Source organism: Doryrhamphus excisus, linkage group LG16 (genome assembly GCF_037039965.1).
Source record: "Doryrhamphus excisus strain RoL-2023G ecotype Guam linkage group LG16, RoL_Dexc_Guam_v1.1, whole genome shotgun sequence".
Taxonomy (NCBI): Eukaryota; Metazoa; Chordata; class Actinopteri; order Syngnathiformes; family Syngnathidae; genus Doryrhamphus; species Doryrhamphus excisus.
Window position 1 is genome coordinate 3240162 of NC_136372.1, and position 17848 is coordinate 3258009.

The 17848-nt window shown below is 37.7% G+C and overlaps 1 protein-coding gene across 1 annotated transcript; it reads left to right on the top strand.

Moving 5' to 3' along the window:
* The first annotated feature begins 10319 nt into the window (after positions 1-10319).
* ccdc43 (coiled-coil domain containing 43) lies at positions 10320-11879 on the top strand. The gene is made up of 5 exons (XM_058049067.2): positions 10320-10532; positions 10808-10901; positions 11029-11164; positions 11232-11281; positions 11432-11879. The coding sequence occupies exons 1-5, from the start codon at positions 10359-10361 to the stop codon at positions 11617-11619; spliced, it is 642 nt and encodes a 213-aa protein (XP_057905050.2). The 5' UTR covers positions 10320-10358; the 3' UTR covers positions 11620-11879.
* The last annotated feature ends 5969 nt before the right edge of the window (positions 11880-17848 follow it).

The following is a 17848-nucleotide window of genomic DNA, read 5'->3' on the forward strand; positions in this document are numbered from 1 at the left end:
TGGTATTGCTACTAATAAGCTGTAATCCGCTGCTGTACATGCTAATGACACACGGTCCCTAAGGCTTTTTGTCAACTACAGAAGGTGACATCAAACCGACGCACACAATGATTAATTATAGCATTTAATAGCATTAGCATGGCTATTGTTTGGAACGTACACAAGCCTTACGTTAGCCTTGATCTTAGCATCAACGCATCTCCAATTCAAGAACTGTATGAACATTTCTGAGATTTAGCTACACAAGAAAAGCTAATCATTCATTTCTTCCAGAAGTTCCGACTCTAACCAAAACGGACTCTAACTGAATCAATGTTTCCCAAAAGAAATAATGTAAATCCAAGCCAAGTTATAGTTTTAAAATGGTAGTCTAGTCTGTGAGTTTAAAAGTCAATATAGGGGTGTTATTTCATGTCTAGAGGGCTCTAATAATGCTTAAATATTATTACTATCGCCAATTAAATAATAAATAATAAATAATAAATAATAAATAATAAATAATAAATAATAAATAATAAATAATAAATAATAAATAATAAATAATAAATAATAAATAATAAATAATAAATAATAAATAATAAATAATAAATAATAAATAATAAATAAAAGAAATAACGAAAAGTGAGAAAAACATTACATTTTCACAATATTACTAACAAAGCAAAAAACAAAAACAAGAAGAAAAATTACAAGACTATAAATAATAAATAATAAATAATAAATAATAAATAATAAATAATAAATAATAAATAATAAATAATAAATAATAAATAATAAATAATAAATAATAAATAATAAATAATAAATAATAAATAATAAATAATAAATAATAAATAATAAAAAGTGAGAAAAATTACCAACAAAGCAAAAAACAAAAATAAGAAGAAAAATTACAAGACTATATAAATAATAAATAATAAATGATAAATAATAAATAATAAATAATAAATAATAAATAATAAATAATAAATAATAAATAATAAATAATAAATAATAAATAATAAATAATAAATAATAAATAATAAATAATAAATAGTGAGAAAAACGTTACATTTTCACAATATTACTAACAAAGCAAAAAACAAAAACAAGAAGAAAACTTACAAGACTACATTTAATAAATAATAAATAATAAATAATAAATAATAAATAATAAATAATAAATAATAAATAATAAATAATAAATAATAAATAATAAATAATAAATAATAAATAATAAATAATAAATAATAAATAATAAATAATAAATAATAAATAATAAATAATAAATAAATTAAAAAAAGTGAGAAAAACATTACATTTTCACAATATTACTAACAAAACAAAAAAATAGATTAACTGAAAAAAAAAGGTTCCGAGCAAAAATTCATGTATGCAGTAAACTTTTTTTTTTACTTTTATTTGATTTTCTTTAAATATACATAACTTGTAAGCATAACTATATCTATGTGCTGATCCGAATATAAGAATATAAGTAATATCAGTATTTTTGAATGAAAAGCGATAACATGGGAGCTTTTCTTCTTGTCACTCACACACACGCCATAGGCCTGGAGGGATGCAGACGTAACAACACTTCATCGTCGTATATTTGTATTAATACGGGTAGTCAATCAACACAGCCATAATGTATCTGCATATTGTACAGATACATAAACTCTAATAGAATAAAAACTATTCAGAATCCAGTCGGAAAGGAGCCAAAGGTCCACTTAGCCAGGGCAGATTCCCCCCCCTCCCTTGCATGTATGCACAAGTCCAATCACCCAATAATCCAAACGATTAGCGTAAACATACTGATTAGCTTTTACGCAGTTCATCGGCGAACCAAAGTGTTTTAATGCAACCTTAAAAAAAAAGGACCCTCAGTAGACTGAAAGCTACACTATCAATTTCCTTTTCATATCATCTCTTCGGAAGCCATCTTTTCTGCCCCGTACCGAGGAAGGTCTTCAATTTAATTCGCCATCTGTGGCTAGCTTGAAATATTATCCCAGAAATGAGATCCGTGACCCTGAATACAGAGAGCGAGAGACAGGGAAGCGGGACAGGGAGCGACACGGATTCCAGGGCTAAGAGGAATCTTTGTAGCCCCCCCCCCCCCCTCCGTCAATGTGGTCGCGGCTAAATATTTACCCTCCTCCACTCGGCTGTCCACACGCATCCGCTCAGCCCTCACTCAGCGCCTCGTTGCCCCCCCCCCTCCCCTCTCTGTTCCCGCTCAGAGGTGGCGAGGTCTGGCATGCTCTCGGGTCGGAGTTTCTCCTCACAGCTAGAAGGTCGTGGAAGTTCACCGACCTGGGAAAAAAAGGGGTGTTGAACTTTTACAGAGTGCAATGAACGAAAAAAAAAAAAGCCAAATTGAAAGTTGCCTACATTTCGGGGGAGAGAGCGCCAGTCGCCATCTCGATAGACTTCTCCGAGTCAGCGTTCCATATTCATCATCTAAATTGGCGGATGGAAAAAGCTTGGAGAGCGAAGGTGCTCAAGAGGACCACCACGTGGGAGGTCCGCACTCGACCTGACCGATGTATAAGCGCTAATAATAAGAGGCCTCATTAGACATAACCAGATGATTCCCACAAGGACGCCATCGCCGGGGGGGGGGGGGGGGGGGGGACACACTTGGACTACATATGAAGACGCCATCTGCAGCCAAATCGATACAAACCACTGTATGACTTGCTGGCACCTGATACCAAGTAGTATTTGACAATGCTCACTAATTGCCTGTAGTGTAGTGTTGTGGAAATTTAGAGAAACCGGAGCAGGAGGGGATAGAAAAGAAAAAAAAGGAAACGCATCAGAAACAATTGCAATGACAATAACAACAAATGATAATATTAAACACACAGGCTGTTTTTTTATGTATCAAATTACTTATTCTATTCTATTATATTGAGTAATATGAGGGTAAAGATGACTATAGGGGTGTTATTTCATGTCTAGAGGTCTCTAATAGCTCTAATAGGCTGTAGCCTATCCCAGCTGTCTTCAGGCGAGAGGCGGGGTACATCGCCTGTGTCTTATTTTTATTTGCTTTTATTTACTGATTTACAAAAAGTCAATATAGGGGTGTTATTTCATGTTTAAAGGGCTCTAATAATGTTTAAATATTCATTCATTTTTTACCGCTTATCCTCACAAGGGTGGCAGGGAGGGGGGGCCGGAGCCTATCCCAGCTGTCTTCAGGCGAGAGGCGGGGTACACCGCCTGTGTCTTATTTTTATTTCCTTTTATTTACTAATTTACAAAAAGTCAATATAGGGGTGTTATTTCATGTCTAGAGGGCTCTAATAATGTTCTTTCATTCATTCATTTTCTACCGCTTATCCTAACAAAGATGCGGGGGTGCCGGAGGCTATCCCAGCTGGGTGGAATTGAACTCAGGTCTCCTATTTGTGAAGCCTGTGTGCTAACCACTCACACACCGCGCAGCCCCTAAAAGGTTTCATTTCCTTTTATTCACAAATTTGGGTAATAAGAGTTTAAAAGTCAATATAGGGGTGCTATTTCATGTCTAGAGGGCTCTAATAAATAATTTAATAATTAATTAATTATTTAAATATTCATTCTTTTTTTTTCCGCTTATCCTCACGAGGGTTGATATTTCTATTGCACGGGGAGAACATGGAAATTCAGAGAATATTTTTAAAATATTTATAAGGTTGCAAACAAGTACAAAAGTACAAAAATTTCTGATTTATAAATACTGCAAAAAATATAATTATTATAAACACAATCTTTCGGTACACACGTAAAATTAATGATCAATTACGTGTTCGCTTGAATGTTCTGATGTACGAGGGTGTACTTGAACTCCCCATAATTGACGTCTTATGTTGTAGCTGCAGCTTGTCTTTTTTCCAGACATGAAACCGAACAACAGCGCCTCTGCTGGTTGCAACCAAGATGTGCACTCCATGTTTTTTTTTTTCTGAGTGGCGATTATAAATGTGAGTTGTTTTTTTTCTCCAATCTACACATGATTATCAGATAAATGAATTAATGCGCTGTTATTCCCATCCTTAATGAACCCATGCATATATCTACTGTTTATCCATTAATAAAGATTCACCTAAAGTATCCAAACTCCAACAAAGACGTCCCCACCTATCCCTCAGGGGACTTTTTCAAGCGGCGTCATTAAGAACGTTCAATAATTATTGAAGCCGACGCAGACTAAAACATTCATCATCCATAATTGGGCTGGCTGACAAATGTCCAAGTAATAAATACGAGGCTCGGGGAAAAAAAAAAGGTCCGAGATCGCCGGTGCACAGAGCGTATAGTGGAGTAATAAAAGTTAATATAATTATCACGCTACATCATTGCTGACATGACTAAAACACAATTAAAATGAAGTGCATGTTTAGCTAGATGAAGAGGGCTATAAAAGTGGATTGAGAGAAACATCAAGTTGATGGTGCGTTTGCTGTGATTACTTCACTGACATTAATATTGAACGTTGCAGTGAGATGTTCTAAAACAGGGGTCTCAAACTCAATTTAACTGGGGGACCACTGGAGCTAGGGTCTGGGCAAGGCCGCATCAGGTTTTTCCAAAAAAAAAAAAAAAAATTATTAATACGCATTTATTAAAAACTGAAAAATATACAAACTTTTTCAGTGCTTTGGTTCCAATTTTCTACAATAAAAGCTCTGATAAAATATTTCACTGTTCTCAAATATCTTAATTTTTTTTTTCTGCACAAAATAAGATGAAAAATAAATAAACAAATAAAGAAAATCAATCAATCAGTAATAAATATATATAATAATAATAATAATAAAACGGCAAATAATAAAAACTTAAACCACATATAGTTAGCGGGTAGACAAATTATTTTTTTCAGATTAAAATGAACAAAGCATTATTAGAGCCCTGTAGACATGACAAAACACGACTATAGTCACATTTATACTCTTTTTATTTACAACATATTGCGCAACTGCGGGGTCTTGAGACACATGCTAACTCGCAAACTAGAGAGCTAGCCACCTAAACGGTAGCCTTCAAGTTATTTCCTTTCAACTTAAATAGCCAAAACTTACCACTTCCACACGGATAGGGAGGATAACTATTAACAGTTATTTAACCTTTAACATGAACATTAATAAAACGTAATATTTTTTTTCTGGGTACATGATACCATACAGCATCCATATCAAACTTGACATTAAATTTTCATATCAAGGCGGGGGCCTCAAAGTAGCGTCCTGCGGGCCACATTTGGCCCGCAGGCCGCGTGTTTGAGACCCCTGCTCTAAATGCAATATATTATGTTCTTATGTGAAGTATTTCTATAATGCCTCATATTAACTCACTAGCAAGAATTCATAGTGTATAGATTGGTCATATATCGCATCTCGTTTCATATTATCTGCATACTGTATTTGTATATAACTCTGGGTAGCCTTTCAAGTTATTTCCTTTCAACTTAAATAGCCCAAAACTTACCACTTCCACACGGATAGGGAGGATAACTATTAACAGTTATTTAACCTTTAACATGAACATTAATCAAACGTAATAGTTTTTTTTCCGGGTACATGATAACCATACAGCATCCATATCAAACTTGACATTAAATTTTCATATCAAGGCGGGGGCCTCAAGGTCGCGTCCTGCGGGCCACATTTGGCCCGCGGGCCGCATGTTTGAGACCACTGTTTTAAAAAGGTGAAAGCGGGTCTGTGGGCGAGCTCCAGCGGCGGATTTAACTGGTTTATTCACGGGAATAAATCAGTAGTTTCAACTTCGGAGGCAAAGAAAACGAGGGGAACGTGTTTTTTTTTTTTTTTTTTTTTGCTCACTCCACGGTGCAGACTGCTTGTTCCGGGCTGTGGTTATATTCTGTCACATTAGCGCTGGCACAGAGGATATGTTGACAGAGAGAGGACATTGCACATTGAGACTGTAGGGCTTTTTTTTTTTTTCCAAGGCTGGTGGCATTGGGACAGGAAGACAAGTGTGTGTGTGTGTCGGTGTGTATTTGCGTCCACACAGAGGCAGAAGGCTCGCCTGTGGAGTGGAGCATGTGGATGCCCACCCACTCTGCAGCCTCGCAGCCCTCGTCATTTCGCATCAATCCACAGCTCCTCAATATAAATAGGACAGGCGTCCTAAAGCTACGCGTTACTAAGAGCAGCAGTGGCATTAAGCGATGACCCCCCTCCCCCGAGTCCCCCGTGCTTGAAATATGACTATTGCAGTCTATTCCCTGAATGGAGGCGTCCCTCTTCACCTCTTTGCCACTCTCTGGACCGGGCCGTTATTTTCACACAGAGACTTGACGACTAACTTGTACTATAAGAGTGTATTCAATGCCGCCATTTGTGGCCTGCAGCCTGTCACAATATGAAGAGAAATAAGTCAAAAAATAAAAATCACTTACTTTCTGTTGTATTATTGCAATTTTATTTCATTGACTGTGTCGATTATTATGAATTGAGTTAAAGAGCCGGCATGATCACAACAGCATGTGCTAATATTAGGCCGCTATTGATAACCTTGGGTAAAAATGTGACCGTTTCATGGTATTATAATTTTTAAGTATCTTTATTGAACAGATGGGGGGAAAAAAAAGTCAGTCAAAAAAAAAAAAACAAGTCATTTTTGTATGGAAACCCGTTTCCGCCACTGAAAAAAAAAATGATCCCAATGGTAAATTATGCCAATTAAATTACAAGTTAAAAAGTCGAAATTGTGAGATACAATGTCAAAATTACAAGATAAAAAGTCAAAATTTTGAGATAAAGTCAAAATTATGAGATACCAACGGAGCATGTACGTTTTGTTCTTTATTGAACAAAAAAAAGTCACTCGAGGAAAAAAAAAAAAAGTCATTTTTGTATGGAAACCCGTTTCCGCCATTGGGGAAAAAAAATATCCCAATGGTAAATTACGAGTTAAAAAGTCGAAATTACAAGATAGAACGCCGAAATTACGAGATAGAAAGCCAAAATTACGAGATAGAAAGTCAAAATTACGAGATAAAAAGTCAAAATTACGAGATAGAAAGTCGAAATTACGAGATAGAAAGTCAAAATTACGAGATAGAAAGCCGACATTACGAGATAAAAAGCCGAAATTTCGAGATAAAAAGCCGAAATTACGAGATAAAAAGCCAAAATTGCGAGATAAAAAGTCGAAATTTGAGATAAGAAAGCCAAACTTACAAGATAGAAAGTCGAAAGTACGAGATAGAAAGCCAAAATTATGAGATAGAAAGTCAAAATTACGAGATAGAAAGTAAAAATTACAAGATAAAAAGTCAAAATTACGAGATAAAAAGCCGAAATTACAAGATAAAAAGTCAAAATTACGAGATAAAAAGCCGAAATTACGAGATAAGTCGAAATTCCGAGATAAAAAGCCGAAATTACGAGATAAAAAGCCGAAATTACGAGATAAAAAGCCAAAATTACGAGATAAAAAGCCGAAATTTGAGATAAGAAACCCAAACTTACAAGATAGAAAGTCGAAAGTACGAGATAGAAAGCCAAAATTACGAGATAGAAAGCCAAAATTACGAGATAGAAAGTCAAAATTACGAGATAGAAAGTCGAAATTACGAGATAGAAAGTCAAAATTACGAGATAGAAAGCCAAAATTACGAGATAAAAAGCCGAAATTACGAGATAAAAAGCCGAAATTACGAGATAAGTCGAAATTACGAGATAAAAAGCCGAAATTACGAGATAAAAAGTCGAAATTACGAGATAAAAAGTCGAAATTACGAGATAAAAAGCCGAAATTGCAAGATAAAAAGTCGAAAGTGTGAGATAGAAAGTCGAAATTTGAGATAAGAAAGCCAAACTTACAAGATAGAAAGTCGAAAGTACGAGATAGAAAGCCAAAATTACGAGAAAGAAAGTCAAAATTACGAGATAAAAAGTCGAAATTACAAGATAAAAATTCGAAATTACGAGATAAAAAGTCAAAATTACGAGATAGAAAGTCAAAATTACGAGATAGAAAGCCGAAATTACGAGATAGAAAGTCAAAATTACGAGATAGAAAGCCGAAATTACGAGATAGAAAGTCAAAATTACGAGATAGAAAGCCGAAATTACGAGATAAAAAGTCAAAATTACGAGATAGAAAGTCAAAATTACGAGATAGAAAGCCGAAATTACGAAATAAAAAGTCAAAATTACGAGATAGAAAGCTGAAATTACGAGATAAAAAGTCAAAATTTGAGATAAGAAAGTCAAAATTACGAGATACCAATTGGTCGAGTGCCGCGGGTGCTAAGTCATTATTTCCACTTTTAATCTCATTATTATTACATTCTTTTCTCAAAATTTTGACATTTTATCTCATTATTTTGATGTTTTATTTCGTTATTTTGACCTTAACTTCAAACTTTAACTGTTTTTCTTTTTTTACTCAACTTTATTTTTATTCACTGTAAAGCGGTATACAAATAAAATGTATTATTATTTTTATTTTTTTCCCGACGCAATATCGGAGGACAATATCGGTATTGTATCAGAAGTGAAAAAGCTGTATGTGATTAAATATTGGATTATTTTGCGTTTCAGCTACCCAGCATGCCTTGCGGTGGCAATATATGGGTGTTTTTTTTTGGCATGGGTACTGTAAATAAATATTTGTTTATTTGCCCACACGATGCATTTGTGTGTCATGCGTGTTTGTCAACATTTGCAATAGAATTCTATTCCTACCAGCTCCGATCACACTTCGCTGATTCTCTTTAATTGCTATTGTTCACTCACCATAAAAAGGAAGGTAACTAAAAGGTCAATAAGCGTTATGGATGCTAACCGAAGCAAAATGCAGACTTATGCCTCAACGCTGTTGCATGCAATCGTGCTGCATTTGAGTCCTTATCCGAGTTCTCAGAACTTTAGGTTGCGAGGTGGACCCGAAGCACGCGACCACTTGCCTCGTGCGAGTGCGCTATTTCTAGCAAAAGACATCGCAGCCAAATCACAGCACAGGAAGTCGCATTCCACGTCGCTTTAAGACCCGAGTTTGAACGCCTGCCTGCCCCGTAAAACATTTGAGCGAGTGCACGAGGAAGTGAAGGTGGCGCCTTTCGCCCCTGCAGCCTCCAACCGCGGCCTCCAACAGAAGCTTCACACTTCATTACTGCAATGTCAGTGAAGTGTGAAGCCATTATGTGGGAGCTGTGGGACCGGGGGGTGGCGGAGGGGGGGTGTAACTAGGGGTATAACTAATATCCGCTTCCCCGCCCAGTCTTGCACAAATCTCTCTCTCTGGGAGCAGAATCATTCAAATGGAATCATTATTTAATATATTCAAACAGCTGCGAGGTGTTGTCCCAGTGTCAAATGAAAAAGGGGAGGGGGGGCCGAACAAACAGCTGGCGGGCCGTTTTCCCTGCCCCTGCAGTGCTGCTTACAATTACACTAAAACACACTGGATGTGATGCGCACGCATGAAGCAATCTGTGGCGAATACATGAGGAAGCTCCACTGCTGTCATCCAACTGGAAAGGCAACAGCATCGCCAAGCATGACTTTGAAGGGTGAGCGTATTTATGTGCTTTGGCACCCCCTAGTGGCAAAGACTAGTAATATCATGCCAATGCACATCTTGTGTTTCAGCTACACAGGAAGTCTTAATGCTAAAAGTAACCTTAAGCGTTCAGTCATTATAAAATACTACAAGTTGATGATCAAATATGGTACTTTTTCTGCAAATGATGATTCTCTTGTGCCAAAAAATATATATATTTATCTGCCAGTAAGCTCACTAACCGGAATGAAGTTGCTTATTTTAAACGAATCAACATTTTAATGAGACAGGCTTTGGCAAGCCTTAGAGCTGCTCAAAGCCTGAAAGTGAGTGCACAAGTAGTTTTGCAATCAAAACATCCATTTTTAGTGAAAACGCTGTGCGGACTTATGGCAGGATCCCAATAAGACTGCAAAAGCTGAACACTTGCAACTGAATTAAGAAGCCTGTAACTGTTTTCAAAATTAAGTAAACAGCAAATTTATCAGTAAACTTTCTGTGGAATATATGCCGGAGATTCATTCACGATGACTACTCTATTTTATCCCATAAAAGGAACATCATGTAGCATTTGTCAGTGCCAGGTATACTTTTGTATGTACATTGTATTTCACTGGGCATTTCCAAATACACTGCCTGCTTTTAAAATACAATCAAAGAAAATATTTTTCTTACGTGTATTACAATACATGATATAAATATGACGTTACCTGGCTGTTTATAGTCGTCGTCGTTACTAAAAGATGCTAGGTTAGACACTGCAACGACATTTTTATATCGATTTACATTTACGTACAGGCGCAATACAGGACAGCTGCGTGCCGGTTAAGGACCCCCGAAATGCCAAGATGGCTGCGCCCATAGAAGACACCGGGGAGTTTGAAAGTTGGCTAAATGAGCGTCTGGATTCGCTAGAAGTGGACCGAGAAGTGTACGGAGCGTACATTTTAGGAGTGCTGCAAGAGGAGGAGAGCGACGAGGAGAAAAAAGACGCCCTTCAAGGGATTTTATCCGCATTTCTGGCGAGTAACGATGCCCTCATGTCGCACGTAGCCAACTGATTACCGTCTGTTATAATTTATGGAACACAGCAGATACACGGAATAGTTTTGTAGTCCAAAACACCAAACCGGATATGTCTACGTTCACATGCGTCACAAAGCACAGCAAATCCAACTAATATATGTATTATTATGGCTGTCACTGCAAATTACAACCACTGTAGAATAAACTGTCTTGTTTTTATTGCACTATATTGTCACTGAGCACCTGACATGCTAGTCCATGTTGTGTACAGGATGAGGACACGCTTGAAGATGTCTGCAAAGAAATTATTAAGCAGTGGGCGGAGTACTGCAGCCACTCTGCAAACAAAAGGGACGCCGGAGACGGTAATATTATTTTATAGCTATTGTATTTTTTAATTATAAATAATTCGGGTTAGTTTTTATTAGTTAGCCACTTATATGTTATGGAGCAAAGTTCTAAAGAATGTAAATAAAATGCATTTCTTTCCAGTTGAGGTCCAGGCCATCGCCAGCATGATCGAGAAACAAGCTCAGATTGTGGTCAGACAAAAAGAAGTGACGGAGGAGTCCAAGAAGAGGAAAGAGGCCCTGTTGGCGCAGTATGCCAACGTTACAGACGAAGAGGAATATCCTTATTATGTAAACAATGATTACTGTATTGTGATACCAGTTTTGTTCCTTAACTGTAAACACTGAAGGAGAAGAGGAGGAGTCTCCAGATGGCAACGTCGGAAAAGACAAGTGTATCCTTTCTAAGGTCATGTCCAAAAATACCGGTACGTATTTGATTGTCACCACTTTGCACAAAAGAAAAATCAAAACTGGAAGTAATCCACAAAGTCGGTAATAAGTGATCTCCGTGAGCTCTTTCTCCTTGACGCCAAACTTGTCAGCCATGTTCAAGAACACCAACGTGGAGGAGGTCCTGAACAGGCAAAAGCAGAAGCGGGATCAAGCCCGTGAAGATGCTCAGAAGAAAAAAGAGATGGACAAGATGCAGAGGGAAAAGGACAAGCTGGCCAAACAGGACAGGAAGGAGAAGGAGAAGAAGCGGACACAGAAGGGTGAACGCAGAAGATAAAAGCAGGAGAAAAGGACATTTGTACGTGTGTGGGGAAAAAAAAAAACATTTAGGACGTTGCAGTCCTGTGTGTGTTTTGCTGAATAATGAGATGAGCACTGAAATTTAGGAAAAGCCAGAAATTCAGCCATTTTTTTTGAGCTAATCGGACATATTTGCATCTTTGTATTGTCACAACTGGAATTATGTGCTATCTTTCAACTCATTTGGTTTTTGACTGAGATCATGAACAAACTAAACATTTTTCAAAGTAAAAAAATAAAATTTGCCGCAATTTCATTGACTGAGATCATGAACAAACAAAACATTTTTCAAAGTAAAAAAAAATAATAAAATTTGCCGCAATTTCATTGACTGAGATCATGAACAAACGAAGCATTTTTCGAAGTAAAAAAATAATAAAATTTGCCGCAATTTCATTGACTGAGATCATGAACAAACGAAACACTTTTCGAAGTAAAAAAAATAAAATAAAATTTGCCGCAATTTCATTGACTGAGATCATGAACAAACAAAACATTTTTCGAAGTAAAAAAAAATAAAATTTGCTGCAATTTCATTGACTGAGATCATGAACAAACGAAGCATTTTTCGAAGTAAAAAAAAATAATAAAATTTGCCGCAATTTCATTGACTGAGATCATGAACAAACAAAGCATTTTTCAAAGTAAAAAAAAAAAAAAAATTTGCCGCAATTTCATTGACTGAATTTTTCGAAGTAAAAAAAAAAAAAAAAAATTGAATCAATTTCAATGCTTTTAATTTTAAACGTTTACATGTACAAACATGTACAGTGGAGAAAAACACCAACATTATAACATCACATTAAATAACCAACGACCGGAACAACCGCAATACTGACACTCAAGCAGCTACACAACTGAGCTGCCATTTTTAATGTCAAACTGACAAAACTAATCGCAAATAAAACTGGATTCAAATATTTACTTTTAGTGATAAAACTGCACTAAATTGTGCATGAATATTTGAATAACAAAACTAAAGTCTCAGATATTTTTCTTTTTATATTTAATCCCCCAAATGTTGACCTTAACATTCCCGTTTTACACTTCACTGATAGTATTGTAGTACGACGCAGTATTAATGACCTCATACGTCATATTGTGCTCTGTCAAAAAAAACTGATTTATGAATTAAAAACATTGTCCAGATATGAGCTACCCCTTTTTTTTTTTAAACCGTTCCGAATAATTCAGGAAAAAAATTGAATGTATTCGTTTGATTATGATTCAAATATTTGTGAGTTTAACAGGTCAATAAATAATAACAAACATAAATAGTGATGTTTAAATAAAATGAAAATGAAGACTGGCGGAAATCCGATCACCAGGTTGACAGCAATGGGTTCTTTTTAGGATTTTTTTTTACTAGATCCTAAAAGAGTAACCCCCGTAGGGAGAAGAGGGGCGGTTGTGTGTGTGTCTCTTCCCTGTTTACATCATGGCGGTCCGGCTTCTTGACGGGTTCGGGCAGGCACATCTGAAGAGCGCACCACAGAGCCGTACGGAGCTTCCTGGTGGCTGCGGCGAGCTCTTTCAGGCCCATGACCAACAACACGGTATCTGGGGAAACAAAATGGCGGAATCGCAAAACGTAACCTAAGCACCACCTTTACTTGTTCTTACACTTGAATCACATGCAAATATCGAAAAGTACCTCTATCCCGCTGATGATGCTGGGACACGCCCACAAGCTCAGAGATGCGTGACAAAGTCGAGTGATGATTGGTCAATGCCACGCAAACGCCGGCATGGAGCGGTATGTTGCAAACACCCTCCATTTTATACAAAAGGCACTCCACCTGTCATGTGACACAAAAATACGTCTTTTGTCCCGTTAGAAAACAACAAATCCCGACGACTCACCCTCCATTGCTCCTTCTTCTGGTTCAAGATGAGATCCTCAACTCCCGACGGCTTCACCGGAGAGGCGGTGGGACTTGTGGAAGTCAGAGGTGGCATCCATTCCCCTGGAAATGTTTTGGCGAGAGTGACTTCTGTCTGAAATGACCAATCGGAATTTGACAGGTAAATGTGTAGTCTATTAGAATGTTTACGTCAATTCAATGCCACACCGGAAAGTGTTTTTCCGCCTTATTTTCACGGAAAATTTGGGAACAAAGGTGTGATCTTTAACAGCTCATATCAACAGTTCATATTACAGGGCGGCACGGTGGAAAAGTGGTTAGCGCGCAGACCTCACAGCTAGAAGACTAGGGTTCAATTCCACTCTCGGCCATCTCTGTGTGGAGTTTGCATGTTCTCCTTGTGCATGTGTGGGTTTTCGGCTGCCATGCTGCCTCATTTACATACTGTATAGTGTAAAGGCAGTTTATAACATTAGAGTCCTCTAGGCATGAAATAGCAACCCTAAAGTTCACATTTACTCTTGTATTAACCAATATAGTGAACATAATAAGAGACAATAAGCCATTTAAGACAAAACATGTTCTCCCCGTGCATGTGTGGGTTTTCTCCGGGTACTCCGGCACCCCAGCAACCCTGGTGAGGATGAGCTGTAAAAACGAATGAATATTTATCATTATTAGAGCCCTCTAGACATGAAATAACACCCCTATGTTGAATTTTAAACTCTTATTACCCAAATTTGTAAATAAAAGGAAATAAAACCTTTTAGGGGCTGCACGGTGTCTGAGTGCTTAGCACACAGGCTTCACAAATAGGAGACCCGAGTTCAATTCCGCCCTCGGCCATCTCTGTGTGGAGTTTGCATGTTCTCCCCGTGCATGCGTGGGTTTTGTCCGGGTATTCCGGTTTCCTCCCACATTCCAAAAACATGCTAGGTTAATTAGCGACTCCAAATTGTCCATAGGTATGAATGTGAGTGTGAATGGTTGTTTGTCTATATGTGCCCTGTGATTGGCTGGCGACCAGTCCAGCATGTACGCTGACTCTCGCCTGAAGACAGCTGGGATAGGCTCCAGCACCCTTCCGCGACCCTCGTGAGGATAAGTGGTAAAAAAATGAATGAATATTTATTTTACATTATTAGAGCCCTCTTGACATGAAGTAACACCCCTATATTGACTTTAAAACTCTTATTACCCAAATTTTTTCACTTTCTTTGAAAACAGGCACCCCTGTACAATATCGCTCATCATAAATTAATTAAAAATGGGTAATTAATCCAAGTTTCAGTCGATTTAAGTCCTTGACCGGAGCATTCTAAACACAAACCTACCTTCTTCCACTCCTCCTCCAAGTACCTCCACTCCTCATAGCACTCATCCAGGTGGAGGTAAAACTGCATCATGAGTACCCCTTTGTTATTTTCCAACGGCGCTGCCAAAGCTGAGCCTATGCCATAACTCTTTCCATACTTGGAGTCATCGAGTTGAGCGTACAATGCTGCACCCCGGTGGTTGGACATCATAGGAGAGGTAGTCATACCAGGAGGGACGCTTCTCAAATTGCGGTGTGCATAAGACCCGGCGGTATACGTGAGAGTTATCGATGGCTGCATGGCCCCCATACGGTCTTCTGTAGCTGCTCTCTGCATGTTGAGCAGGAAGTCAGAGTGTGATGACTTGTAATTTGGGGTTTGGGGTCTTTCTCCAAATAAACCAGGCATTCTCTTCTTTTCCTGCGGCTTCATATTGTACTGCTGGGTGCAGTGATTGGAAAACTGGTGTCTGTTTATTATATTCTGGTACTGGTTGTGTTGCTTTAAAGGCGAAGAGTTGGGGTTTTTTTGCAGAAAATATTCATTTTCATTGCCAAACCCTGACAATCCTTGAATGCCATGATGATGAACTATTGGTTTTCCCGCTTTATCTTTTCTGCTCCACAATAATCCCTCCAGCTGTTTTTGGGTGTGCACTGGTGGCATTGCCCGGATCGGGATTTTCCGTTGTTCATCCATGCATTCTTCGGGATGTTGTGTATTTACTTGCATGTTTGGAAAAACTCTAAAATGTCCTCCGTTAGACTCATAAGCCATGAGTGACTTGAAACCAAACACAGATTGGTTAATGTCTTCTGGGAGGTGCTGCTCGATATTAGTCATGGGCGTTGCACTCCTTCCATTGCGGTGGCCTTCACGGTGAAGATCAAATAAAGAGCTCCGCATCTCGTTTTGTTGCTGAAAGACATGGCTGATTTGAGGGAAGTCGTTAACGGGACGATGATTTGCTTGCTGCAAATCAGCTGACAGGTCATACTCGCCGGGCGGCGTCCGTGACAGGATGTGGTTTCCTGTTTTGACAATGGGAAGACCTGGCGGTAGCCTCCGGGGACGGCTACAGAGGCCGTTTCTGTCTCCATTAGGAACACCGACATGCCGATGAGAAGAACCGCCAATGGGCTGTTCAGTGAAATGGACATTTTTGCTCGCCGACTCCACTTGTCCTTGAAGGAAAGCCTTACTGGGAACAGAGTTAGAAAAAAATGTAGTGTTGTCCTGTGTATTCTCTGATTGAAAATATGTTGAAAAGTCTTCTATCCAAGGTTCTGGACACCATATAGAGCTTCCAGTAGAAAGGTTTCTGAAAAAAAAAAAAAACAATCTTCATATATTTTGTTACGTTTTAACCATCATTAAACAAAAGAAACCACTATGAAATTAAAAGGTTTATTTCTAACTCAAAGTAAAAGCCATGTCATTAATTTTTCTGTATTGTTTTTCTGGCTTAAACGACATGTAACAACTTAATTTGCATATCTGTTGATTCCCACTATTCCGATACCAAAGTAACATCTCGCTTTATTTGCTGATACTTATTTGGCTACATTTGCTGACAACATTAAAGCACAGATACGGCCCCCTGGTTTGGAATATAATCCATTCCGATACTGGAACAGATAGGTCCTATTCCGAGTAACAACTGTAATATGCTCCCAATAGAATTCCACACCACTATGTACATCTGTGCAATACTTTTTATATTTTTTATATTCATTATAGTTACTCCAGACTTCATTCTCTGTGCAATATTAAGGCTCTAAATCAGGGGTCTTAAACTCAATTTACTTGGGGGCCACTGGAGCTAGGGTCTGGATGAGACTGGGCCGCATCAGGTTTTCCAAAAAAAACAAAAAAACGCATTTATTAAAAACAAAAAAAAATAAAAAAACTTTGCTTTGGTTCCAATTTTCTACATGAAAAGCTCTGATAAAACATTCCACTGTTCTCAAATATCTTAATGTTTATTTTTCTACACAAAATAAGATGAAAAATAAATAAACAAATCAAGTATAAAGAAAATCAATCAATCAGTAATAAATAACGACTATAGTCACAATTATACTCTTTTTATTTACAACATATTGCGCAACTGCAGGGTCTCGAGACACATGCTAACTCGCAAACTAGAGAGCTAGCCACCTAAACGGCAGCCTTCAAGTTATTTCCTTTAAACCTAAATAGCCAAAAACTTACCACTTCCACACGGATACGGAGGATAACTATTAACAGTTATTTAACCTTTAACATGAACATTAATCAAACGTAATCATTTTTTTCTGGGTACATGATACCATACAGCATCCATATCAACACGCGGCCCGCGGGCCAAATGTGGTCCGCAGGACACTAGTTTGAGGCCCCTGCTCTCACTATGTGAAGTATTTCATATTAACTCACTAGCAAGAATTCATAGTGTATAGACTGGTCATATATCTCATCTCGTTTCATATTATCTGCATACTGTATTTGTATATAACTCTGGGTAAAACTGTTGATTTTGTTAATACTTGGGTTGTTTATATTGTTTATTTTTCTATATTGTGTATTTTGTACTGCTTAACTGACTCTGTACTCTTGCTGCCGTGCAAAGCAAATTTCCCCATTGAGGGACGAATAAATGCATATCTTATCTTATCAAATACTGAGGAGCATGTTCCTCAAAATACTGCACAACATACCGGCTTTGGGCGTCACCTTCATCCAAAATATTGGCCACTAATGCCTGCAGATCAGTCTCCTCTTCAGATTCACTTCTGTCAAAGTTTTCCCTTGAGAAGGAAGAAATATATATCATTTTATAAGAATAAATACTACACTTAAAGTAAATATTCTATACTTTTTCTTAATGCTGTTCAGAATACAATCCTTGAGTTCGTAGGAATCACTGTGACCACTGCGAGACCATTGTGTGAACGGCGCCATGTGTCGTGCATCGTGCAGACCGACACCCGAAGTGAAAGCATCAATATTAGCATCGTCTCCATTTACACTTGCCTGTAACAGA

What these genes read in the sequence shown, in the direction of transcription:
- ccdc43 (XM_058049067.2), top strand. Translation starts at nt 10,359, where the DNA reads ATGGCTGCGCCCATAGAAGACACCGGGGAGTTTGAAAGTTGGCTAAAT. An exon ending in GGATTTTATCCGCATTTCTG is followed by an intron (nt 10,533 to 10,807) that starts GCGAGTAACGAT and finishes TGTTGTGTACAG; the next exon opens with GATGAGGACACGCTTGAAGA. An exon ending in AACGTTACAGACGAAGAGGA is followed by an intron (nt 11,165 to 11,231) that starts ATATCCTTATTA and finishes AACTGTAAACAC; the next exon opens with TGAAGGAGAAGAGGAGGAGT.